This window comes from Danio rerio, chromosome 4 (genome assembly GCF_052040795.2).
Source record: "Danio rerio strain M-AB ecotype USA chromosome 4, GRCz13ab, whole genome shotgun sequence".
Lineage (NCBI taxonomy): Eukaryota > Metazoa > Chordata > Actinopteri > Cypriniformes > Danionidae > Danio > Danio rerio.
In genome coordinates, this window is record NC_141024.2 from 68320667 (window position 1) to 68347323 (window position 26657).

A 26657-nucleotide genomic window follows, 5' to 3' on the forward strand; every position below is an offset into this window, starting at 1 on the left:
TGGATCACCGCTTTGAAGAAAAGACTTTTAGGCTGTCCCATTGACTGCCGACTCCCCGACACGTCGTGTATAAAACCTTCCACAACTTCTTCATCCTTTGGGGCACGACTGGCCATCGCTGTACAGTTGTAAGTTGGGCAAATACTTCACAAATGACTATACAGACTCGAAAAATGAGAAGTTATTGGCACATCCCCCCCCCCCCCCCCAACCCGTATGCAATTTATATTTTATAATTAAAAAGATTCTGTTAATTCCATGTGTTAAAGGGAGGCGAGGCCTCCACTAACTAACATAAAAGTAAAAAATCAGTGTGTGCTGGCTGTTTTCTTTTAATCTGTGTGCATAAGAACAATCATACCAGCACAAAGTGCTTTCAACTTTAACTCCGACTGCAGCCATTGATCAACAAGATTACCCCAACACAGTTGGATTTGAAAATGGACTCGTCAAGCAGGATGCTATGGTGCTTAAAGTTGCTGCAGTTATGATTACCGATAACATTGCGTAATCAAAAATTTATTGCAATAAAAACAAATCATTTACAATACAAATAATATAGTATACAGTCTCTACAATTTTATTTTATTTTTAACAATAAAGTAATCATTAATTAAATTTAAGTACCTAGCTTATACAGGAGAAATTAGACGGAAACAAGACAGCACATGAAAAGAAAATAAACATCAATAAATAGGTCTATTAAACACAATAAGCACAAATTTTAGGAGTTAAAACAACACATTTTAATGTAACTAGATGTTGAATGGTATACGGTTCTTGTTTAAATATGCTAAAATAGTTTACTTTTTATACATTTTTAGATATGCAGCTTTCCAATAAATAACATGAGGTTGATAAAAAACTTTCACACTTCAGGGCTTCCCACAGGCTTTAAATATACTTGCATGCTATCCAGATTGAAACACTCCTTTTACCCACAGCACAGAAAAAGTTAAATGTTTTGCAGTATTTTAGAGCTTGCTTATTCATTCATTTTCTTTTGGCTTAGACCGTTTATTATTCTGGGGTCACCACTCTGCAATGAACCATCAACCTATCCACCATATGTTTTATGCAGTGGATGCCATTCATTCTGCAACCCAACACTGGGAAACGTCAATGCACACTCCTTCACACACATACACTAAAGTCAGTTTTAGCATACCCAATTCACCTGTTCGCGTGTCCTTGGACTTGTGGGGGAAACCGGATCACCCGCAGGAAACCTAGGCGAACACGGCGAGAACAAACATGCAAACACAGAAATGCCAAGTGACCCAGCCGAGGCCTATTGAAAATGAGAAGGGTGGTCTGTATTGCTGGTGTATATAGGCCTGTAGTCCGCCAAGCCTGAGCGAATATCAAAACGTCAAATAACACATACATTCCTCAAAATAACAAATAAATTAGGCCTTCGAACATAGGAAATATATTTTTTTACTTTTTTTGTGTGTGTCTGTGTGTGTTTTATATTTGCTTTATGCTGTTGTAGCGCCTTGGCATGTCTGTGTCTTTATTAGGGAAAACACAAGACATTTGCACAATATTCAAGTTAGTGCAGATGTCCGCCCCTCTGTAACACACGGAAAGATAACAATGATACTCGTTATAAAATATACTTAATATATTTATACCTAAAGCTATACAATGCATGGTTACTTGTGGCCAATATCTGCAACTTGGTGAGGGCCAATCAAAGAGGTTTGGTCAACATTCCGTTGGCTTTCATTTGCATACGAGAGGCGGGGATTGCCTATAAATATTCACCTCCCCCGTTGTTTACTCGCAGAGCACCTGTCTTGGTACACTTCATTCGTCCAGCTGGCAACAGTGTATAGCTATATGGCCAGTCTTGCCAAGGCTCCGAAAGTTAACGAAAACATAGTAGAGAACTTTATACAGAACGTGTCGCCCAGACGGCAGTCTAGGCGAAACAGGCCCTATTTCTCGGCAATGATTCAGAGCGCCAGAGAAGAATATCACAGAGTGGTGGTGTTCGTCATAGAGAAGCAAGCTGTGTTCAACCAAGCTGTGAGAAGCGGCAACGGTGTCCATCTTCGCATCGTCCGACGCAGCCTGAGTAAGCCCGACTTCACCCTTCTCGCAGATCAGACGATTTGTGCTGTGGCAGTGAGGCTGCCTCGGTTTGACTAATGGCGCTCTTGCTTTCTGTCTAGGTTTCTCGGATTCATAGGCTTCAACGTCATCTGCTCCGCGAGAACCAGTGTGGAGGCTGCCAGCCTGCCGTTTCCGCGCTGCGCACCCCAAAATTGCAAGAAGATGACCGTGGCCGAGGTCAAGGTGCTCGGTCCAGGGCAAAAGGTGAGAGTGTTGTTGCAGTTGGTGTGAGGCACCTGCAAAGCGGACAGCAGACTTAACCTGTCTTTGTGTCTTACAGGTGGGAGAAGTGCGCGCTCAAGTTCGGCGAGACGGATGCATGAGCAGGATGATCAGCGTCAACGGCGCTGACTGCGAGCTGAAAGAGTTGAGGGTCAGCGATGTCACTGGTGAAATTAAGCTGATGCTTTGGGACACCTACGTCAACGCAGCTGAGTGCTCCAGATCCTACTCCTTCAGGAATGTCATGATGCGGGAGAGAGAACTGTGCATCTGTCTCACCACAGGTCCCTCTAGTATCGTGGAGGAGAGCAAAGGGCAAGGCAGAGGGCAGGAGGCCAGAGGTGAAACCATGGGTTCTTTAAAGCGGCTGCTTTAAGGGCATCGAAGTTACAATCCAGCGCTGCTGTTCCGGCTGCCATTTTAGACAGGCGGAGTTCTGCGAGAAGTCCGACTTCCACCGATGCGAGAGCTGCCACTTGATGCAGGCGTCGCTGTCTTTTGTCACGGTGTTCGGTGGCAAAGCAATGGTGGTGACTGAGGAGGATGGCGCAGAGAAAGTCCTCTTGACTAATTCGGCGCTCACCCGCTATCTCCGAGATGCCGGCGGTGGGCAAAAACAGTTTGAACTGCAAAAAGGTAAAACAAAAACTTGCAAATCAAAAAAACAAAAAAATAAACAAATCTTAACTTTAAAACATGATTTATTATTATTATTTTTTTAATCATTGATAATGTCTAGCAATATTTAAACTAAACTTTGCTTCTGGTAATAATAATGTTAAGCAAAGACAATTCAGTGTCTTTATTTTAATTGTATTCAAACTTTAAGAAATTAATTCATTTTCTTTTTGGCTTAGTCCTTTTATTAACATGGATTCGCCACAGCGGAATGAACCACCTAAATAACAAAAACTTCCCTCAAAATAAATAATTTAGGCCTTCAAACGAATGAAATATATTTTTATGCTTTTGTGTGTTATTTTTGCTGTATGCTGTTCTAGCGGTTTGATGTGTCTGTGTGTTTGTTAGGGGGAAAAATTTGTTTGCACAAAGCTTGAGTTAGTGGAGGTGTTTGTCTTGCTTTAATACATGAAAATACGAGAATCATAATGATATTCATGATACAATGTCTTCCCATCAACATATATAATGCAGGGCTACAAGTGGCCACAGATTTTTTTTTGGAATGTTTTTTTTTTATTATTATTATCATTATTATTATTATTATTATTACAATACTGGGTAAATCTTTACTTTCAAACTTATTTCACTGTTTTATTCACAACTTGTTATAGTTAAAACATCTTGCAGTATTTTAGAGCTTGCTTATTCATTCATTTTCTTATGGCTTAGACCGTTTATTAATCTGGGGTCACCACTGTGGAATGAACCATCAACTTATACACCATATGTTTTATGCAGCGGATGCCATTCATGCTGCAACCCAACACTGGGAAACGTCAATGCACACTCCTTCACACACATACACTACAGTCAGTTTTAGCATACCCAATTCACCTGTTCGCGTGTCCTTGGACTTGTGGGGGAAACCGGATCACCCGCAGGAAACCTAGGCGAACATGGCGAGAACAAACAAGCAAACACAGAAATGCCAAGTGACCCAGCCGAGGCCTATTGAAAATGAGAAGGGTGGTCTGTATTGCTGGTGTATATAGGCCAGCAGTCCGCCAAGCCTGAGCGAATATCAAAACGTCAAATAACACATACATTCCTTAAAATAACAAATAAATTAGGCCTTTGAACATAGGAAATATATTTTTTAACTTTTTTGTGTGTGTCTGTGTGTGTTTTATGTTAGCTATATGCTGTTGTAGCGCTTTGGCATGTCTGTGTCTTTATTAGGGAAAACACAAGACATTTGCACAATATTCAAGTTAGTGCAGACGTCCGCCCCTCTGTAACACATGGAAATGCGAGAATAACAATATTACTTGTTATAAAATATACTTACCTAAAGCTATACAATGCATGGCTACTTGTGGCCAATATCTGCAGCTCGGTGAGGGCCAATCAAAGAGGTTTGGTCAACATTCCGTTGGCTTTCATTTGCATACAGGAGGCGGGGATTGCCTATAAATATTTACCTCCTGCTCTGTTTACTCGCAGAGCACCTGTCTTGGTAAACTTCATTCGTCCAGCTGGCAACGGCGTATAGCGATATGGCCAGTCCTGCCAAGGCTCCGAAGGTTGACGAAAACATAGTGAAGGGCTTTAAACACAACGTGCCGCCCAGACGACAGTCTAGGCGAAACAGCCCCTATTTTACGGCAATGATTCAGAGCGCCAAAGAAGAATATCACAGAGTGGTGGTGTTCGCCATAGAGAAGCAAGCCGTGTGCGACCAAGCTGTGAGAAGCGGCAACAATGTCCGTCTGCGCAACGTCCGACGCAGCCTGAGTAAGCCTGACCTCACCCTTCTCGCAGATCAGTTTTGACAGCAGCACAATTTGTGCTGTGGCCGCACGGCTGCCTCGGTTTGACTAACAGCGCACTTGCTTTTTGTCTAGGTTTCTCGGATCCGCATGGCTTCGACGTCGTCTGCTCCGCGAGCACCAGCATGGAGGCTGCCAGCTTGCCGTTTCTGCGCTGTGAACCCCTAGACTGCAAGAAGATGACTGTGGCCGAGGTCAAGGGCTAAAGGTGAGAGTGTCGACGTTGTTGGTGTGAGGCACCTGCAAAGCGGACAGCAGACTTAACCTGTGTAGTGGCAGTTTTCTGTAAAGAGACTTTCTCTGTGGTAAAGAAACAAAGTTTTACCCGGGATGTCTTTTCAAAGTTTTATTCTTTATAAAGAAGGTCACAATCATACAGCAACAACAGTTTCTGCAGAGTGAGACACGGATACAGAGTGTGTTCACCCTTTTGGTTTGTACTGCTTACAAGGTCAATTCTAATTCGACCTATTCTGTACTGCGTCAGGTGTTTCTACTGTTTCTGACCTATGCCCCTTTCTTAGCCTATATCTGACAACCATAGCTCTTACCCAAGCCCCCTACACATTGTATATCAGATGGCCTTTCAAAGTAAACCTTTAAGATGGGGGACAAGGACCAGATAGTCACGTACAAGAATGTCAGGCTGTATGGAAATAAGCATACACATCTGAAAATAAATACAAGTGACTTTTCCATTGCACTCACATGTCTAAAAATGAATGGTAAACAAGTTTCCACTACACATGCTCATCTAAAAATAAATTTCCATCACAATTCCTCTTTTTTTATCATTCATTAATACCCCATCAATAAATAAAATTTCTATTAGTTTGTAAAATCACACTGGTTACACTCATGTTGTTAATCATTTAACAGGTTTCTGCACACATCAAATAGAGTTGGGGATATGGGCTTAAAAAATCCTTCCACATCTGTTTCACGGTTGTGAAGTGTACGTTTGTGGAGCAAAATATCACAGTTTGGACATAATAGCTGCTTGGGAATACAGTCTTGACAGCGAATAACAGATCGCTTCAGTAGGCAATGCTGGCACAGCCTAATCTCTGTATATTTAGCAGACAATAAAGAATCCAACATCCCAGGGCTTAAAGCTGCCCACTTCTTTTTAGACTGCTCAACACGAATTGCCCATGTGTTTGAGGAAGTCGGATTTGAACACATAATGTCATCAGTATCACCTAGCAGGTCCTCAATTTCTTGATGAAGAGTTTCTGTATTAGAAAACAATACATGTAACTTTAGTGTTCATGGCAGTTGGTTAGACTGACCATTACAAGGAAATACTTACCAATGTTTTCCGCTGCTGCCCAAACAGTGTGAGCAGACAGTGATGGACCTTCAAATAAGAACAATGGGACAAATGACACAATAGTAATAATAACCATGCACGGCTAGTTACTTTGGAAATTGTTGGTGTCATTACTCACTATGATCAATTTCTCTTTGCCCAGATTCCAAAGATGTAGACAAATCTTCACTATTGATCACTGTAGCTAAAAAATATTGGGATTTATATAATTATACATTACAGAAAATGTGTGATGGTGCTACACATTATAAGAAATATGTGTGTCCACTACAATAATACACAATATGCTAAAACTTATTATAGCCATACCATCCCAAATGTTTGCCTTTGAAGATTTCTGCCTTCTCCGTTTAGGCACAAGATGACCAAACTGACCCCTCTCTACAAATGAAACTGGTTTGGGAAGGGTGCTGCAGGCACGTTTGGTCTTCTGTGTATTTAACTAAAAAGACATATATAGGATGTTAAGCAAGAACTTTCATATATTTTAACAACTAACAAACTAAGATTCAATGAAGCTATTAAAATAGTATGAAAATAAATTACTTGAATAAAAAAATACTGGTGGAAGGTTAAACGTTTGCAGAACTTGTTCAGCCTCCCTGGTCGCTGCTACAAGTGCAGAATTTGCTGCTTTACATTCAAGCTCCCTTGTAAGAATGGCAGCTTCCTGATATAACTGGTCAAAATTTGACTTCTGACAAGATGCCATATTGAAAAGAAAAAAAAGTGAAAATATAAACTGTGTGTTATACTATATTACTGAGGACCAAATTGTGACAAAACACCTTTTAAGTGAGTATATGATGAGTAAATTATTATGTTTTCATATTTTGAATGAATGTTGCTAATGAAATGGATTTTAGTTTTCTAAACACAGGCCACCCCCTGTAAAAAATTCTAGCTCCACCACTTCTAAACGTTACATTAATGTACACGTTGTACTGTTAATCGTTTTATGCATTTTTTTGCATGTAATATTTAAACTTGATTAAATGAGAGTCGTGTGAGTTGCATTTAAGTTAATGTTTACACTTGATTAAATGAGAGTCGGGGCGAGGCAGTGGCAAAGAAGCAAGAAGGTTGCTGGGTTGCAGGTTCGAACCCTGGCTCAGTTGGCGTTTCTGTGTGGAGTTTGCATGTTCTCTCTGCCTTCGTGTGGGTGTGCTCCGGTTTCCCCAACAGTCCAAAGATATGTGGTACAGGTGAATTGGGTAGGCTAAATTGTCCGTAGTCTATGAGTGTGTGTGTATATGTTTCCCAGAGATGGGTTGTGGCTGCAAGGGCATCCGCTGCGTAAAAACTTGCTGGATAAGTTGGCGGTTCATTCTGCTGTGGCGACCCCGGATTAATAAAGGAACTAAGCCAACAACAAAATGAATGAATGAATAAATGAGAGTCGTGTGAGTTGCATGTAAGTTAATGTTTAAACTTGATTAAGTGGGGGATGGGAGGTTGTGCCACAGGGTGTAGGGTTCATATGCTTTTGCTGATAGTTCCTCTGCTCTTTCTGACATACTATGATATTAATGCGTTGATGTTGTTGTGTACATGTATTACTCATCTTATTCTTTATGTATGCCTTATTATCGATTTATTGACCTATTGACTGTTATGCTACAGTATACTACATATATTTATATGTTGTTTATACCTCTATTTTTCTTATATTCTACATTAAGTTGTTAAATTTAATGTAATAACATAGTGTGAAAATATGACCTTGATTTATTAAATCTGGACATATAAAAATTTTAACCATTATAAAAAATAATAGGTGAAATCAACATTTGATGCTCATCTCAGAATTAGATTTTAAGTAAAATTTTATACAAATACCCATGTGTTTTACTTGTTTAACTTGTAAAACTTTTTAGGACATCAATATACACTCTTAAAAGAAACGGTTCCATATAGAACCAAAAATAGTTCTTTCAAGCGCTTCATATATGGAACCCCAAAAAGGTTCTAAATAGAACCATTTTAAGGGTTCATTAAATAGAACCCCAAATGGTTCTTTGAATTCAAGTTACATGAGGGTTCTTTATTTATTATTGAATTAATGTTATTTGTTATTGAATAAAAAATAAAACAAATGCAGAAAATTCAAATAGTTTAAATTTACTTAAAAAAATAAGTTTTAAATAATATTTAAAATTGCACCTCTGCGTACTTTGTATAAGATCTACCTCTAAACATTATACATTTTTACTATTTAATTAGTAAACATAATTAACATCTTAATGGCATTCAACAATCTAATTCTAATGATTTCACTTATTAATAAACATTTGTAAGCTTGTTTACTGATTGAACAAATACAAAACTTAACTTTCAAACATTTCTAAAATGATGAAAAATGTATTAAAATGCAGATAGAAACAATACACAAACATCTATTAAATAACAATACAATTTTAACAAGTTGACGGTACATGTATGTACTGGTCATGGCAACATCCATTTTTATACATAATTTTCAATAAAAGTTATTGAACAAAGTGCTTAATCGCACACAAAACTTTGCAAAATGATTAGACAAAACATTGAGAACAGCCATTCCACAACCTGTAGCATGTCCATGTTTGCCGGCCTCTCTTAAAACGTAAATAGTTTTGTCCATGGGTGGCACAGTGGCTCACTGGTTAGAACTGTCACATCACAGCAAGAAGGTCACTGATTCGAGTCCTGACTGGTCAGTTGGTGTTTCTGTGTGAAGTTTGCAAGTTCTCCCAGTGTTTGTGTGGGTTTCCTCTGGGTGCTTCAGTTGCCCCCACAGTCCAAAGGCATGCTAACGGTACTGGTGAATTGGCCACAGTGAGTGAATGTGTGCAGGTGTATGAGAGAGTGTATGGGTGTTTCCCAGTGCTGGGTTGCGGCTGGAAAGTGAAGAGTAATTGCTATTTCATTCTACTGCGGTGCCTCTGATAAATGAGGGAGCAGAAGGATAGTGAGCGAGTGTTGGCCATCGTAATGCTGACACTTCAAGCCTTGACGGAAACAGGAGAGCTGTTAGGACCTTTGGATTTCTGTAAAACAATATTTCAATGCTGAGTACTTCCTTCTTTCCTTCCCTTCTTTTGGGCCATTTCTTTTAAAAATGTTTCTGTGTTCTTCACTATGTCCTTATATGTAGCATCCTAAATTAAAACAAAGAACTGCTATCTTGCGGTTTTATGCAGACTAGCGGGAACATCTCAAAAGCGGGCAGTAATGTCCACTACTTTGCAGAGTTTAGCTCAATCACTGCTAAAACACACGAACCAAGCTAAAAGTGAGCGTTTGTTTAAGGTTGGAGCTAAAAACAACATGAAAAACACGATGAAATCGGCTCATATCAAGTTACTTTTAAAATAACGTGCACATGCTTCATTCACGCTCTCTCGAAGCTCGCCTTCAAATAACACAGCTGTGTACTGTTATCGGTAATTTAATTAGTAGTACTGACAAACAAGTATAGCGATATTGTAACTTATTTTTTAATAAAAAGCCGAACAAATTCAACTTAACAGATTTCTGAACTGAAGGGTGACGACCGAGGTCATCGCAAGCACAGTGTTTATCCATATTAACGCTAAAGTTACCCCCATTCAGTCTGTATCACCATATAACACGAGGGATTTTCTATCAAATAGAAACCTTACTTCATAATACAAAATATTTCACTGTATATATTAAATGTACTAACATACCTGAATGATGAAGCTGAAATAGTGGACTTCTTTCGAAAAATTAACCTTCACTCTCGAGGCTCTTCACCACCGGTCCATGACAATGTCCTTGACGTCACCAGAGGGCTTTTTTATGATTATTAGTTTCAAATAAATTATTAAACCATAACAACATGTTACTGCACAGTCTAAATAAATTGGTTATTTTATTTATTTCAGAAAATAATTTGTCAAAAATGTTAAACATTGAGTATATATAAACTAGGCCTATAAGTTATATGCTATTGTACAAACCTGCATAAAAAAAATCCCATCATAATGTACACTGATTAAGTTTTTGACCACAGCATTCATTTTATTAGGTTTTGACTAAAAAAGATTTGTCTCTCTGTGTTATAGCTTATAATTATTTTATAATCTTTACTACATAATTATGTTATGATTAAAAAATTATAGAACCATTTTAATCAAAAAGGTTCTTTGCAGTCAAAGGGTTCTAAATGGAACCATTGTTTGGGTAAAAGGTTTTACTGGCCAAGTATAGAACCCCAAGGTTCTATATAGAACCTCAAGGAACCTTTTTTTAAGAGTGTATGTCAGACCTTACTGTGTGTGTGTATTCAGGACAAAGTGTGCTACACAGCTTCTCTAACGTGGCTCTGGTCCCCACAATGTTACACTAGTGCGTACGCTCACAAAATAAGCCACACCCACCGTTTCATTTCTATATTTAATTTCTATTACGCTAATTACAATTAAGTACACTACTACTACTACCACTACTTCTACTACTAATGATAATAATATTAATAATAATAATAATGATAATAATAATAGTAATAATACTGATAATAATAATAATAATAATAATAATAATGATAATAATAATAGCAATGATAACAAAAACAACAACAAAAATAATAATAATAATAATAATAACAACAACAACAACAAATAATAATATTAATAATAATAAAATACATACCTCAGAGACTAGAGGGACTTCAACTGGACCACAGCAGTTCTCTTCTGCATTCATATGGTCATCCTTCAATGAAAGCGGAATATAAAAGAACAAAAATAATAGACAGTAAAACTCAAGGGTCATGGTCCCCACTTTGTCAGACCTTACTGTGTGTGTGTATTCAGGACAAAGTGTGCTACACAGCTTCTATAACGTGGCTCTGGTCCCCACAATGTTACACTAGTGCGTACACTCACAAATTAAGCCACACCCACTGTTTAATTTCTATGTTTAATTTCTATTACACTAATTACAAGTACACTACTACTACTACTACTACTACTACTAATAATAATAATGATAATAGTATTAATGATAATAATAATAATGATAATAATAATGATTATAACAAATAATAATAATAATCATACCTCGGAGACTAGAGGGACTCCAACTGGACCACAGCAGTTCTCTTCTGCATTCATATGGTTATCCTTCAATGAAAGCGGAATATAAAAGAACAAAAATAATAGACAGTAAAACTCAAGGGTCATGGTCCCCACTATGTCAGACCTTACTGTGTGTGTGTATTCAGGACAAAGTGTGCTACACAGCTTCTATAACGAGGCTCTGGTCCCCACAATGTTACACTAGTGTACACTCACTGTTAGACTTGGATAAGTTGATCAAGTTAAAGAATCACAATTACATAAATTACAACAACTATGATATATTGGATTAAGGTGTGTGGCATTTGCTGGAAACTTTTGGGTTCTTTCAGACTGGGTTTGTTTACTTGGTTCAAACAAGTGTGACTAAATTCAGAGGATGCGCTTAATTGACTGACGAAATATAGCATAGAATGTTTAACACGTGATGCTCTCAACTGCCACAGTTTTTAATCACGGACCAGATAGAAGATGCTATACATTATTGCTAAAGGCAAACCTTATAAAAAAAAATCATACATTAGATGAATATACAGCCTCAATTGCGACAATAAATAAAGTGTTGACTGACTGACAGGTGCGTGATGCGAGACCAGCAAACACAGCTTAGCTTTCAGTTATGATGAACACAGTTTTCATAATTATACTTTATTTATAGATAAAGGTCTCTGGCTCTGCATATAATGCCTTTATCTTGCTGGAGTTTACAGCCGTTTCGCTTTACTTCAGGATGCATTAATGCTGCAGTCCTCTCCACAAAGTTTATCGGAGACATTCAAAAATATTCCTAGCAAATCTAATAAATGTTGGAGACATACTCGGTACATAAACGCACTACATCACACTTCAGCCTTGTTTATTTGAGGGCGCGCAAGAAAATCTGCACTTGAGCAGCGTATATTTGAGACGCGCAAGAAGTTTTGTGCACGAACAGAAGAAATCGGCACTCAAGCAGAGATTGACATGCTCGTAGGCTATTAAATGAATGCGATCTCAACTATTAAAACTGCGCCCACAACATTTGTCAATGAAATAACACCTCATGAATTAGTAGATCTGTGTAAAATGCCCAACAGAGTCTGCCGCCACAGCTGGAAAAAATCCTAGAGGAAACACTGGTCATGGTCCCCCACTATGTCAGACCTTACGGTGTGTGTGTATTCAGGACAAAGTGTGCTACACAGCTTCTCTTAACGTGGCTCTAGTCCTCACAATGTTACACTACCTCAGAGAGCTGTGTGACTCCTACTGGAACTGAGCAGTTCTCTTTTGCTGTCGTATGGTCATCCTTCAGTAAAAAACAAACATATTAGTTGGACAGTAGAACTCAACGGTCAATTTACTCCTACAAATAATTAATTTGCTATTTAGTGTGAACTGGCTGGCTGTTGGCTCAAAGTCCGGCCTTAACATGCATCACAACGCATTTTTGCATTTTCATGTGGACAGAGAATTAAAAAAAAACAGGAAAAACCTTGTTTATAAAATATTTGCTTGGTCCAAACAAGAGGTCAACTAAATCCACGATACAATTAATTGACTGACGAAACCTAGTATAACATTTTTAATACTTTATGCTCTTAACTGCCACAGTTTATTTGTGTATTTGAAGTTGTTATCAGAAAAAAAAGTCATCTTAGAGTTTAAAATGTCAAAACAGAGAGTGATACTTGATGACAGTTGACAAAAGCATGCAAAAAATCTCATTCACATTCATGACACATTTCATGATTATAAAGGTTTCATGAACACCCCTTCACGTGTTACCGACCTAATTTTACCTTTTAAAAAATCATTTAGACAGCGATATTTAAAAAAAAAAAAAATTACATTAACATTACATACACATAGGAATGACTCTTTATGTACCCTTAATCTTAACATTAAAAACTCTAAGCATTGCTGAATGTATCAAGCAGTATGTATTAGGTGGTCAAATTGTCAAACCTTTCTCCAAGGCCAATCACATGCTCCGTAGTCATATGTAATTTCCTCTCCAGGGAAAATATCCCTGGCTGCAAAGAGGCACAAATGAGGTTTACCCTGAACCACAATCTTTTTGACAGTGCAGTTGGGGTGCCAATTGTCATCATTTACCAGCCGACCGAGGGTTTCATCCTCATGAGAGGCATCAATGCTGCAAAAAAAAAAAAAATACAATTTTTATTTTCTCTCATAACAATATCAAAAATCTAAAATATGATACAAACACAATGAACTGAATATATGTAAATTTGAAAGATGAAAACACTTACCACCACTTCTTATTTTGCCATGTAAAGTCAAACATAAATACGGTATTTTGATTGTGATCCCCTCTATGCATCAACTCCATTTCTAGGAGCAGAAGGTCACACGTGTTTAAAATATAACCTCAGTATTATTACAGCAACCTATAAAATAGTGTATAATAGTGTTATTCGATGAAAAACTATTTGAAAAGGCTTTGAATGGTTGTTAAGCAATTACACAATTAACTATTCCACTTATTTTATTAAAGCACAATACAAGAACCATGAAATCTTACCTTTGTAATCGTCTATATATTTAGTTTCCAAAGAATGGATCTTGTTGGTGGAGCTGCTGTATTTCTCGGCATCGTGTAAAGGTTTAATCCTCCGTCTATTCATTTTGTGGCCCGGGAATTTGGTGACCGTCAGGCCGCCGCTCATGCACTTCACTCCGGACTTTGATCCACACATCACTCGGTGTCGGATAGTTAGCACATTAACATGCGAAATATATACTCATGTAAATAAACTGAATCACATACCGAACGGCAGTTTATGTCTTATACGTGTTTTAGAAATACCTACGTTGAAACAACATTGATTAAAACACGCAAAAATTAGTTTAAAATAAAATTAACTCTACTCTATAACTATTAACTATACTTGTCATATAACCAATTTTATTATATTATGATAAGGAAAAACAGTCTAACTTACCTACAAACCTTGATTCATTCATTGATGTAACTTAATTAACTTGATTGAAGTTGGATTGCTACATTAGATGTTCCAATTAGCGCAGGTGCTGTACGCAGTGTGTAAATCGCGGCAAGTGTGCTTAAGGGTGCAGTACCGCAATCCGACTACATGAGCGCTATAGAGCAGTGCAGCGACACACACTTACACACTCAAGTCAGGTGAAAAAAACTGCACTAGGCATATCAGCAACGCCTCCTGAGTCTTTTAAAGACAAAACATAGTGGGGACCGGGACTTTGGTCCCCACCATGTTTTTGGTCCCCACATTGTGAGTGTGCTATCATGCTGAGATTCCCACCATGTAATAAAAATAAACACACACACTCTCTCTCTCTTTCTCTCTCTCTCACACACACACACACTCTCTTTCTGTCTCACACACTCACACACACGCACACATACACACACACAGCTGTGGTTATAAATGTGTGTGTTCTTGTGTTCAGATGTCTGTTTCCTCACTCTGGATCCAAACACAGCAAACACTCAACTCATTCTGTCTGAGGAGAACAGAGAGGTGAAGAGTGTGAGAGAGAATCAGCCGTATCCTGATCATCCACACAGATTTGATGTTTATCAGGTGTTGTGCAGAGAGAGTGTGTGTGGACGCTGTTACTGGGAGATTGACTGGAGTAGAGATGGTGTGTGTATATCAGTGTCATATAAGAGCATCAGGAGGAAGGGAGGAGGTGTTGAGTGTGTGTTTGAATGTAATGCTCAGTCCTGGAGTTTGCTCTGCTCTTCCTCCAGTTTCACATTCAGTCACAATAACACACTCACTGATCTCTCAGTGAAGCCGCTCAGCAGGAGAATAGGAGTGTTTGTGGATCACAGTGCAGGAACTCTGATCTTCTACAACATCTATAGAGACACAATGAGCCTCATCCACTCAGTCCAGACCACATTCACTGAGCCGCTCTGCCCTGGGTTTACTGTTTATCCTGGATCATCAGTGAAACTGAGCTGAAGACTGACGAGAGATTTACCCAGAATCCTCTGCAGGAGCAGTCAGCAGCAGTGAGTGTGTGTAAGAGAGAGAGAGAGAGAGAGAGAGAGAGAGAGAGAGAGAGACAGACTGTGTGTGTGTGAGAGTGTGTCTGTTTGAGTGTTTGTAAGTATCTGTGTATGTGTGTGTGAGTGTGTGTGTGTGTCCGTGTGTATGTGCTTGTATGTGCATGTGTGTGTGAGACAGTGTGTGTGTGTCTGTGTGTATGTGCTTGTATGTGCATGTGTGTGTGAGTGTTTGTGTGTGTGAGAGAGAGTGTGAGTGTGTGCGTTAGAAGAGAGAGAGCTTATGTGAGATTGTGTGTGTGTGTGTGTGCATGCGTGTGAGAGACAGTTTGTGTGTGTGTGTGTGTGTGTGTGTGTGCATGTGTGAGAGAGAGAGTGCGTATGTGTGCATGTAAGAGTGTGTGTTGTGTGTGTGTGTGTGTGTGAGAGAGTGTGCGTATGTGTGTGTGCGCAAGTCTGTGGGAGAGTGTCTGTGTTTGTGTGTGCGACAGAGTGTGTGTGTGTGTGTGCACGTGTGTCTGTGTTGTGTGCGTCTCACTTTCTTTTGTTTGTGTGTGTGTGCGTGTGCGTGTGTGTGTGTGTGTGTGCACATGCGTGTGTTTGTGTGTGTGTGTGTGTTGCTTTAAATCTCTAAATCTCTTGATCATGTTCATCATCTGTTCTGTTTCTTCTTGGGGTAAGTAGATCAAGTTTTGCTTGAGCAGCTGAACAGTGAATGAGCCGCCATTTCAGTCTGTGTCTCTGACTATCGCCAGCTCCAGAAGAAACTTACACTGAGTCCAATTCTGTCCACATTTCAGGAAAACTCTGCTCCACATATCAAACTATTGTGTTCAGCGTCTACACTCCAGATAGCCATGATGATCCACAGTCTCTCCATGTGCACAGAAGAGACACTCGTCATGGACACTAGAGTGAACAACACATATGAAGCGTTCACTGCCACAATCCCCTGCAGAATCCTCCATTGTAAATCCCCAACGCGTTTGGTCAATGGTGCTTTACACAAAACTCTCCACACCGCTCTCCCCCTACAGCATCATCACATATCCATTCCTTCTGTTCATCCGCCTTCGTCTTCTCTCTGATCCCGAATAATCCTCAGGATATCAGACGTGTGTTTGGACATGATGTGCTCTCTTCAACAAGCAGCTGTTGTCTTGATTCTGCAGGCTGTTCGCTCTGGCAGTGGCTCAGATATGTGTGCGCTGGCCTATAATAAACAGCAGAGTTCTTCTGCAGTCGGGTGATGTGCTCCATCAGGCACAGTCGTCTCAATAGTATCCTGTAGTGTGCTGTGCCCAATGTGTTCAGATCTTGTAGTGTGCGCACGTTTAAGATTTGAGAGAATATAAGGGTCATTCCTGGCGTTGGCTAATAGTTCAGCTTGAGCAAACTCATGTTTAAAAGTGTGTTGATGATATTGTTAAATAGCCGACATCATGAGGCACAATTGAAGCGTTCACAACATCATCTTTTCCCCCCTCAGCCATTAAAGCTTTATATTTTTTTCATCTTTTATTCTTATTTGGACAGCCGTTATTCTCAACCCCGTAACGGACTAAACTGAGTTTAATAATAGCATTTCACAAAGCTTTTGCTGTAAAACCAACATTTCCCTGTTGCTCATATGTGCCTCAAACCAGTTTAATGGCTAAAACATCACATTTCTGAGGAGTTTTAGATTCAGATGTGATTTAAGGTACAATTATACAACTTATGCATCTGTGCTCTCTTCATTTCTCTAAAAAAGATTTAATTTTAGATGTTTTACCCAAACCACATGTTCACAATGTCAGGCCTTAACATGGCGGCAGGTCCTCAGCAAGAAGTTTTTCTATATTTAATTGTTTCTCTTAAACAATATGAATGTCACAGGGTGGAGAATACAGTGATGGGGGTGAAGACCGTAACAGGGTTGAGGAGACACTTTCATTTCAATGTTAATTTGTTTTAATTAATGTGAAATTAAATCTAATACTAAACCAAAACACTTCTTTACTTCAGTAAAGCATTTAGGCATTGATCACACTGAGATGACATTAAACTTCATTAAACCAAACTACAGTCAGAATTCAGGACAGTGAAGTGCTGCAGGTGACTGGAGCGTTAGTAACCTTTACCAATGCTACTAAAGGCCTGTGTTCCCAAATATACTGCTGAACAGAACCTGCAGTGAACAGCAGCAACAGCTACATCATGGCTAAACCTTTATTTCCTGGAACATCAAGAAAAACTTCTTAATGAAAATGCTTAATAATAATAATAAAATTTTACAGCCAGACGGGCTGCTCTTTGCTCTGAGTATTTTATCTGAAACTGCTGATCGACTGGGATTTTCACGCACAACCATCTCTAGGGGAGGAAATATCCAGTGAGCGGCAGTTCTGTGGGCGCAGATGCCCTGTTGATGCGGTCAGAGGAGAATGGCCAGACTGGTTCCAGCTGATAGAAAGGCAACAGTAACTCAAATAAGCACTCGCTACAACCGAGCTCTGCAGAAGAGCATCTCTGAACACACGACACGTCCAACCTTGAGGCGGATGGGCTACAGCAGCAGAAGACCACCAGATATTCCTCAACCTTTTGACAGCTGAAGCCTCTTTATCTCTAATATTAATATGAATTCTGCCCTTAATGACCCCCTCTCTAACGTTGGCTAATTGTCACATGACATAGAGATGAGCAAATGAACTGTTTACATAATTAAAGTCTTTTTTTACTGCACATGTTCTGATTTGATCAGCTTTAACTCATGATGAAACTCGGGACACATTCAATATAAAATCTGCTGCTGATACGGGCGCCATGTCTGAGATAAGATTGTGTCACAGTTTCAGTGGAAACACTGCTTCAGATATTCTCTCAGTGACTAAATAAAGTTATAGTCAGTGTATATTTACTGAAATGTTCTTGATAAATTAGGAGAAAATCTCAATCCTGTTACAAGTTTACAACCCTGAAACAATGAGATGAGTGACGGGGTCAAGTGTGATGGGTTGAGTTACTGAAACAAAATGGCCGCTACTCCTCTTGTGGTTTAAGAGAGAAGGTCCACACGACAGCAGTTAAACTAGAATATGTCATATTGTTTGGACATTAAGAAAACAATCATACTCCATCTTAGTTTTACGTTACAGGGTTGAATTGTTAAGCTTGACTGTACCCTTCCTAACCATAATAAACCTCAAATAATGTAAATAAATGACAATATATCTCGCCTTCTTTTGCACCGTGCTGTTAAAGAGAGCTGAATGATGTCACTTCCTGTCTGTGATGTAATAATATATATAAATTGCTATAGGTGGAACAATGCTAGCGTAATAGGGTTGAGTTTATATTGAGGGACAAAACTTTGTAGCCTGTTTCTCATTTTAAATAAATCTTATTTTTAATTTTATTTTTATTTATCACAAGAAAATAACTCAAGTAAATAGTTGTAATACTGAAAAATAATGTAGACACTGTGTGTATTTGATTAATTTGTTTCTACATGCAATTTCAGAGACGTGCCTCGGGGACATGACAGATAGCTTTGGTTTGTGACAGAAATGTTGAAAGTTCTCCCAGTTCTTCTTCTTTCTCACCACACATTTCTGCATGTGTAAATAATGCTCCACAGCTCCACAATCATTCCTCTGACTGTTAAATCACATGTGAATCTCTTATAACCTCATCCACTTACTGCTTCAAGAAATCCAAGAGGCGAGGGCTGGGACAAATGCAGTGTTTAGTTTACATCCACTAACATGGCCAGCAGGCCTCACTGATCTGGGCTACATCACTGTGTAAATGTTTTCTGCGTTGGGTTGAATTTATTTGAACCCTTTCAGAAACACATGGAGTCAGATGTGCTTCAGGCATTAGTGATGAGCCAGTCTAGTTCAAACACAATGACTCTGTGCTAGAAGACTGAGTACCTGTCTTACTTCTGTCCTCACAGATAAAACTGAACAGAACGCCACAAACTTAAAGCAGGACTTCCAGGACTGAGAGAAATAAACAACTATTAACTGAAGTGAAAGCACAAGCGGCCGGCACTTCTGTTGACATACAGTACATGAAGGGCTCTGTCCGTGAGAGCAATAGTCTTGACCCCCCAGTTCTGTGTGACTTTTCTTGACGTCTCAGCATCATTCTACACTTTTTATACAAGTGAGCTTCCCCTGAAAGAAGATTTTATTAGTTTTTATTTAAGGCCTTGGTGCTTTCTGTCCAGCCAATATGTGTCCAGATGCAGTTTAATGTGCATGTCGATTGAACTCCTTCAGCATGAACCCATCAAAATAAGCGGAGTCAGCAGTGTGCTCTTCCTTCTGAAACATTACTCCATGCTCTTTAAGTTTAATGTGTTTATAATCTATTTATTTCATGAAAATGTTATTTATGAAAGTGTTTTTACCTTTTCTGTTAGATTAATACGATGAGCTTTAAACACTGACAGTTCTGAGATTTATAATGGCAACAAACTGCAACCAACAGTTCTGGTTCAGGGTTTAGTGGCGGCTTTCTGAAGTGGAGCGAGGAAAATGTCCAGAACACATCAGCTGACACCTGATCTCAATTCAGTTTAGAAACTCAAGAAATGTACAGTCGCCTCAGAGATCTAATGAAGCTGGGATATATTTATTATTCATTCATTCATTTTCTGTTCGGTTTAGTCCCTTTATTAATCTGAGGTCACCACAGTGGAATGAACCGCCAACTTATCCAGCACATGTTTTACACAGCGGATGCCCATCCAGGTGCAACCCATCTCTGGGAAACATCCATACACACTCATACACTACTGACAATTTAACCTACCCAATTCACCTGTACCTGTAATCTTTGAACTGTGGGGGAAACCAGAGCACCCGGAGGAAACCTATGCAAACGCCTGGAGAACACACAAACGCCAACTGACCCAGCCAAGGCTCGAACCAGCAAACTTCTTGCTGTGAGGTGACAGCACTACCTACTGCGCCACTGTGTCGCCTTCTCGGAAATCATATATGCATAAATGTAAATATATTAAATGTGACCTCCTTTACTTTTATTTTGGCATCCCGGCGCTCACCCTGGGGCTGATGTGTTCAGACTCAGCATCAGTTGAACATCTTTAATCAGCCGCAGGTCATCTAGAGCAGCTTTAACACATGAGCTGTTCACACTTCTGTATGGTCTATATCAGAAAGAGGGACGGTCGAGTTCTGCTGGAGACCTGCACATAGAGGAACACATGGACATCAGACTGCTGATCAATCTGCACAGGAGACGATGAAGAGGAGGAAGACAGATGATGGAGGAAAAGCTGAAATAAATCTATTATCAAGGGAAATATTCAGACAGAATGATGAGGAGTTTAGGATGAAAATAAGAAGAGACGACATTTATATAACATTAAAATATTAGTGAAGACAAATAAACACGTGTGTGTGTGTGTGAGAAACAGAGAGGAGGAAGTGATGTGAACTAGACTGAGGTGAGGACACACTCGACTAAACTCAACACTGACATTAATGGAGTTCAGGAACAGGATTAATGTGGAGACTGTAGAGTTCTAGAGAACATGTTAGATTTGATGGAGGACATATGCAAGAGAAAAGTAAAGTGGCTGCAATGCAGTACTGGGAAACACCCACACAGTCTCACATTTACACACAAATCAGGGTAAATTAAGTGAAGCTGAAGTCAAAACTATAATAAAGATACAGACAGAGAGTATGAGGCAGGAACACTGGGATATAAATGACTCAGGAAGACATCTGTATACAATCCAATGGTGAATCTGTGAAGGAAGAGAAATGGGGAATAATCGGAGTGAGGAAAAGATCTTAACCGCTTCAGAATAGCACATCCAGAACTAAACAAGACACTGTGTTTATAGAGAAGCACACACATGACTTATACTCACATTGTAATCAGTGTGAAACATGTGCAGCATGTAATAACAGAATGTCAAGATTATCCATACAAAAGAGAAATATTAATTTACTCTGGATTATATACTAGAGTCAGCATATGGAAACTACAATAATTAATGTCTGAAATAATCTGGTCTGTTAGAAAGAATTTACAATTTTAACCGGATTTCTTTGTTTAATCAGCGATTTATTTCCCTTGAATTTATGGTGAGATTTTCCCCGTGTCTCTCTCCATGTTAAAATCAGCCAGTCCAGCAGGAGGCGGTGAAGCACATTATAGTTTGACAACCGCCAAAATACTGAAGAAGTTGACAAACCGAAAGCGCCAAAGAGCTCACATCGTGTTCCTGCTGCACAAGAGCGTCTGTACTTCTGCATGTGAGTTTAACACTTCTACATTACGCTGATTGGTGGAGATGATTAAGGCTTTATATGTGTATTAGTGTGTTTATAAGCGTGATTTGTAGGACTGTCTGCTCCTGAAGTTTAAAGACTTAAACGCCGATTAAACACAGTCCAAACACGGTCATTTCAACAATATAATGGGTTATTTTTATCTCTTGAAAGTGTTTGTGCAATTCTGTATCAGGTTGACTCGATAATATCACACCATTCAGCACAAAATAAACTTTAAACAGAGTCAGGAAATCGAAAGTGAAAGCAGAGCTTCCGTTAACCGGAAGAGTGCGGATAATTCTTAAACTGCATTAACTGTCCCCATCATTTCTTCCTCAAGCAAATGTGTAAATATTAGATCTGTTCAGCAATAATGTTAATTGCATTGACATATTTATCTGATGTTTTCCCAGCAGGCAGTAGTTGATCAAAAATCTATTTAGTTTCTTATGACTGCATGTACACTAGCAGTGGAATTTACTGCGATGTGAAGGGGCGCCACCTGAAATCTTGCCTAGGGCGCCAAATTGATTGGGGCCGGGCGTGCTGGTAACGTTTCAATACTAACTAACTATTAACTAAGCAAATAAATAAATCAAATAATAAGTTAATAGCTGTCTAAAGCAGAAATTATCGTGACAGACAAACTGCATTAATGTTTATCATTTTATTTATATATGCTGTGAATGCAGTGAGATGACTGAGACTCAGTTTGTGGTGTCCCTCATCATGTGGTCTGTTTCAGTGTGGTGTTGTTTGTGGTGTCCCTCATCATGTGGTCTGTTTGAGTGCGGTGTTGTTAGTGAAGTGAGCATTGATTGCTATAAAGTGTGCTGTTCTTCATCTCAGTATATTGTCATCTCCAGGTGATGGTCAGCGGCTGATTGTTTCCTGAAAGCTCTGCTAATGTCTGCATTGGTGTTTTAGCTGCAGTATGGCAGAGGAGCGAGTAAAGGACTCTCTCTCAGAGAAACACAGGTATTGACTCTGTTTTTACACCATTATTTTAACACTTTCTCTTAAAAACAAAGACCAACAACAATGCACTTATTTGTGTTGCTATTGCCTGATCAAATGATGGACAACGCTTCAGTTTACAGCTTCAGCAAATGTGTTTAAATCATTCTAGATTACAGACAGCTTTACCAGAGCTCAATATGTGTCATGTGCAGGGCCAGACGGAATCTGCGGGCGTTTTTTGCTATTTCTGTGGAGAATTTTGGTAAAAAAATCTGTGGATTTCTGCGGAATGATTTTTGGAGTATCATGACTAAAACTTTAATATGTGAAATAAATAATACCTTTAATACTTTTATTTAATGTTTAAAATGCAAATCCAATATGATTCACTTTATGTGTTAAACAAAGCAAGTGTCTCATATAATATCTCTACTAAAAGACTGAAAATATGACTGTTCAAACTGCATTGTGCATAAATCTGATGAAAATTTTCATATTAGTCAATAATATTACTTTAATTAATAAAAAAAAACTGAATAAATACAGATTTACACACTTTTACTCAAGTAAATAAACATAATTAATGATGGGCTAAAAATCGGTGGAATTCTGCGTGCACAGATTCCGTGTGGGCCTAGTCATGTGTCTGTTTACCCATGATATCTGTGTAGCAGACCTGATCAGATAGACTTTCAGCCAACAATTAGTTTGTGCTGAAATAAACTACACAAACTCATTAAACTCTTAAAGTTTGTCCTGCAGTTTATTCCTCTGGTGTGTTTGTGTGTTCAGTGTGAGATCAGGATCACGTGTGTGCAGCTCCGTGTCTCTAAAGAGTAACCGGTCTAAAGACAATCCACCAATCTTCAGAGAGAAAACACAATCATTTGCCAAAAGGTATGAATGATTTTTTTTATCACTTGTCAGTCAATCTTCTAAAATCACATTTTTTTATAACAATAAATAAAGTACCACAAATTCATTTAAAAAAACTATTATTATCACCCTTAGACCAGGGATGGGCAAACTTGATCGTCGAGGGCTGGTGTCCCTGCAGAGTTTTGTTCCAGCACTAGTCAAACACACCTGAACAAACTAATCAGTGTCTTCAAGATCACTTGAACTCTATAGGGAGGTCTGTTTGAATAGGGTTGGAGCTAAACTATGCAGGACACTGGCCCTCCTGGATCAAGTTTGCCCACCCCTGCCTTAGACAGTTTGTAAGGTAATTAATATTTAATTTTTTATGGTAATGCATTAGCCTAATGAAACTGATCTTACACCAAAACCCCCGTTAACCAGGTTTCCAACTATTTATAGACCTATTTAAGACCCTTTTAATATAGACTAATATTAATATAATGACAAATGGCACCAAAACTTCAATTGTTGCTTTATTAAACTATAAAGAAATATAAAATAAAATACAAGCTAACTTTGTTGTTATTTTTAGACATCCAAAACGTGAACATTAATTTCTAGTGGCAGATTTAGTTTCTTATGCAGAGAATCTTTCAGTAAATTATAATATATATATACAACAGTTCTGCCTGGTTCTTGAATCTGATTGGCTGATAGCCGTGTGAAATTCTGCAATAACAGCATTGGTCCAGCTTCACCCTTCTGTATTACTCCGCCCACATACAGTAACAAGCAGAGGACCATCTACAGTTTGACAAATATTCCTGCTGTTATTTAGTGGAGAATGTAGTTGTTTAGATTGCAACAATGCAGTTTATTTATAAGGATAGTGCCTATTTTAAAATATTTATAATTTCTGACATAATTTCTAGTTCATAAGAAATAACCTTCTTGCAATACACAAGTGGCTCAGGTAGTGCAGCTCATCCTGGATGGCACTTCAATGTGAACTGTGGCAAGAATCATATCGATCCTACTATCAATTACGTTCTGCTGCCTGCAACATCCTCCAGCATGATTGGTGTGATGTGGGGTGGCATTTCTGATGCAGATGCAGTGTTCGCCAGAGGTAGCCTGACTACCATTAGGTACCGATATGAGATCCACAGACCCCTTGTAAGACCATATACCTATGCTGTCGGGCTCTTCCTAAAGCAAGACAACGCTAGACTTCATGTGGCTGGAGTGCTATCGGTTCTTGCAAGACTAAAGCATTGATTCTATGGACTGGCCCGCTTGTACCTGAGACCCTGAATCAAATTGAGCACATCTGGGACATCAAATCTCGTTCCATCCACCAAAGCCACATTGAACCACAGACTGTCCAGGATTTGGCAGATGCTTTAGTCCAGGTCTGGGAGGAGATCACTCAGGAGATCATCCACCACCTGATCAGGAGGATGCCCAGAAATTGTAGGCATGTGGAGGCCACGCACTCTACTGAGCCCCATTTTAACTTGTGTCAAGGACTCTGCATCAAAGTTAGATCAGCCTGTAGTGTGTTTTTCCTCTTCAATTTTGAGTGTGACGCCAAATCCAGAACTCCATGGGTTAATAAATCGGATTTACATTAATAATTTCTATGTGATTTTGTTTTCTGCACATTCAGCTATGTAAAGAACAAAGTATTTAATAAGAATAGTTCATTCCTTCAGATTTAGGATATGTTATTTTAGTGAGCAGTGTATTACTGTAATGACAAATGACAAACTTTTTTATTTGTAAAACTATAGAACAAATAAAACACACAGGCTTTTTTAGTTATTATTTTTTTGACATCCAAAAATTAAAATTCGGCATGATTAAGGACATTAATGAGCAAATAATGAACATTAAGAGTGATACAAGTAATGCTTCTTTAACTTCACTAAACACTTAAACTTATCTAACACACATTCAGCTGCTATAGGAAGAGGCAACACAAGTGAAGAATAAAGGTTTAACCTTAGCTAATTGAGCTCATAGGAAATTATGAATGAATGCAGCAGATTATGATGCTTCTATTCCTCTGGTGTGTTTGTGTGTTCAGTGTGAGATCAGGATCATGTGTGTCCAGCTATGTGTCTCTGAAGAGTGACCGGTCTAAAGATGAACCACCATACTTCAGAGAGAAGACATCATCTGCCAAAAGGTATTTTGTGTTTCACATTATTGCTCACACATGGACCGTTTTGAGTATTTTATGTGAACCAACAATACAGTAAAGAGAGTCATTCCTGAATGAATCAGTTGTTTGAGTAAATCAAATGAATCAATGACTTTGGCAACTCATTTAGAGACACCTAGTGGCAGATTTAGTTTCTTATGCAGAGAATCTTTCAGTAAATTATAATATATATATATACAACAGTTCTGGCTGGTTCTTGAATCTGATTGGCTGATAGCCGTGTGAAATTCTGCAATAACAGCACTGGTCCAGCTTCACGGTCCGTGTATCATCCGTTCATTTGATTATTCCTTTTATTCCGGAAAATGAAACATCAAAAAAACGATGAATATTTCATTTTTCTGTTTATTCTGTAGGCAGAAAAAACGGAAACTCATCTGTTATTCTGCTTATTAACTTAAAACGAAATATTAAAACAAACACAAAACCAGAACGAAATAATGAGTCAAAAAATTGTGTACTTTTTTGTTTGTTCGTTTGATCAAAAAAATGAACACAGCGTGGGCGTGCATCATTTATTTTCTGGTTTTAAACGGAATAAAGGAAAGGAAGAAAACTGCAGTTTTTCGGTTTTTCTTTTGCTCACAAAAAAACGAGATTTTGGCTGGATTTTCGTTTTTTGATTTAAGGTAGGAAAACGAATAAATGAGTTTAAAGTTCATTATACACATGTAGGCGGTGCTGAAACGCCAACTTTCCTCTCATTGGTCAACCAAATCGGAGCTTGTGACGTCGCCCTCAAAATAAAAGCCCTGCACCCAGGCTTATTATTATTATTATTTAATTAAAAATAAACTAAGTTTATATTCTATCATTTGAACCACACACAGTTAGCAGGTTTACACTCATTGCGTATGTATAAATTAAATAAAAACGTAAATTAGTAGTATTATTAAACATTTGCCATTAAAATAAATTCATAGTTCGGTGCTAAACTTGCTGCTGTGCACCTGATGCTGAGCAAAGATAGCCATTTCTGAGCAGCACCTGGTTTGCATGCGCTGTAGGCCTAAATAATAGTAATAACTAATAATAATAATAATAATAAAACTATTATTATAATTATTTACTTAGTTTTTTAATAGTTGTAAGGA

The 26657-nt window shown here is 38.6% G+C and overlaps 4 protein-coding genes and 1 pseudogene across 13 annotated transcripts in view; 4 read left to right on the top strand and 1 right to left on the bottom strand.

Annotated features, from left to right (window-relative positions):
* The window catches only part of LOC103910919 (NACHT, LRR and PYD domains-containing protein 3-like), a 68761-nt gene extending 53514 nt beyond the window's left edge, over positions 1 to 15247 (top strand). The window contains exon 10 of the mRNA XM_088649662.1: positions 14649 to 15247. Coding sequence (XP_088505788.1) covers positions 14649 to 15169 — 521 coding nt within the window. The 3' untranslated portion in view covers positions 15170 to 15247. The remainder of the gene's footprint in view (positions 1 to 14648) is intronic.
* Positions 1 to 26657, bottom strand: part of LOC147845236 (uncharacterized) — a 934973-nt gene that overhangs the window by 622539 nt on the left and 285777 nt on the right. The window lies entirely within an intron of this gene.
* The window catches only part of LOC137491262 (tripartite motif-containing protein 16), a 97374-nt gene that overhangs the window by 54084 nt on the left and 16633 nt on the right, over positions 1 to 26657 (top strand). For 2 of the 4 annotated variants that reach the window (XM_087250529.2, XM_087250530.2), the window contains exons 1-4: positions 21421 to 21497; positions 22382 to 22493; positions 23268 to 23372; positions 25426 to 25527. In XM_087250529.2, the coding sequence (XP_087106655.1) occupies positions 22450 to 22493; positions 23268 to 23372; positions 25426 to 25527 (251 nt within the window). In that variant the 5' untranslated portion in view covers positions 21421 to 21497; positions 22382 to 22449. Of the gene's footprint in view, positions 1 to 21420; positions 22262 to 22304; positions 22494 to 23267; positions 23373 to 25425; positions 25528 to 26657 lie in introns of those variants that run through there. The other 2 variants (XM_088650729.1, XM_088650728.1) reach the window with 2 other exon arrangements.
* LOC147845244 (uncharacterized) lies at positions 1564 to 4487 on the top strand (annotated as a pseudogene).
* LOC147845245 (uncharacterized) lies at positions 4469 to 5499 on the top strand. The gene is made up of 2 exons (XM_087250640.1): positions 4469 to 4761; positions 4872 to 5499. The coding sequence occupies exons 1-2, from the start codon at positions 4524 to 4526 to the stop codon at positions 5000 to 5002; spliced, it is 369 nt and encodes a 122-aa protein (XP_087106766.1). The 5' UTR covers positions 4469 to 4523; the 3' UTR covers positions 5003 to 5499.

Excerpts from the sequence above, each read along its gene's own strand:
- LOC147845245 (XM_087250640.1), top strand. The coding sequence starts at position 4,524 with ATGGCCAGTCCTGCCAAGGCTCCGAAGGTTGACGAAAACATAGTGAAG. Across the intron at positions 4,762-4,871 it reads CAACGTCCGACGCAGCCTGA|GTTTCTCGGATCCGCATGGC; the intron begins GTAAGCCTGACC and ends CTTTTTGTCTAG.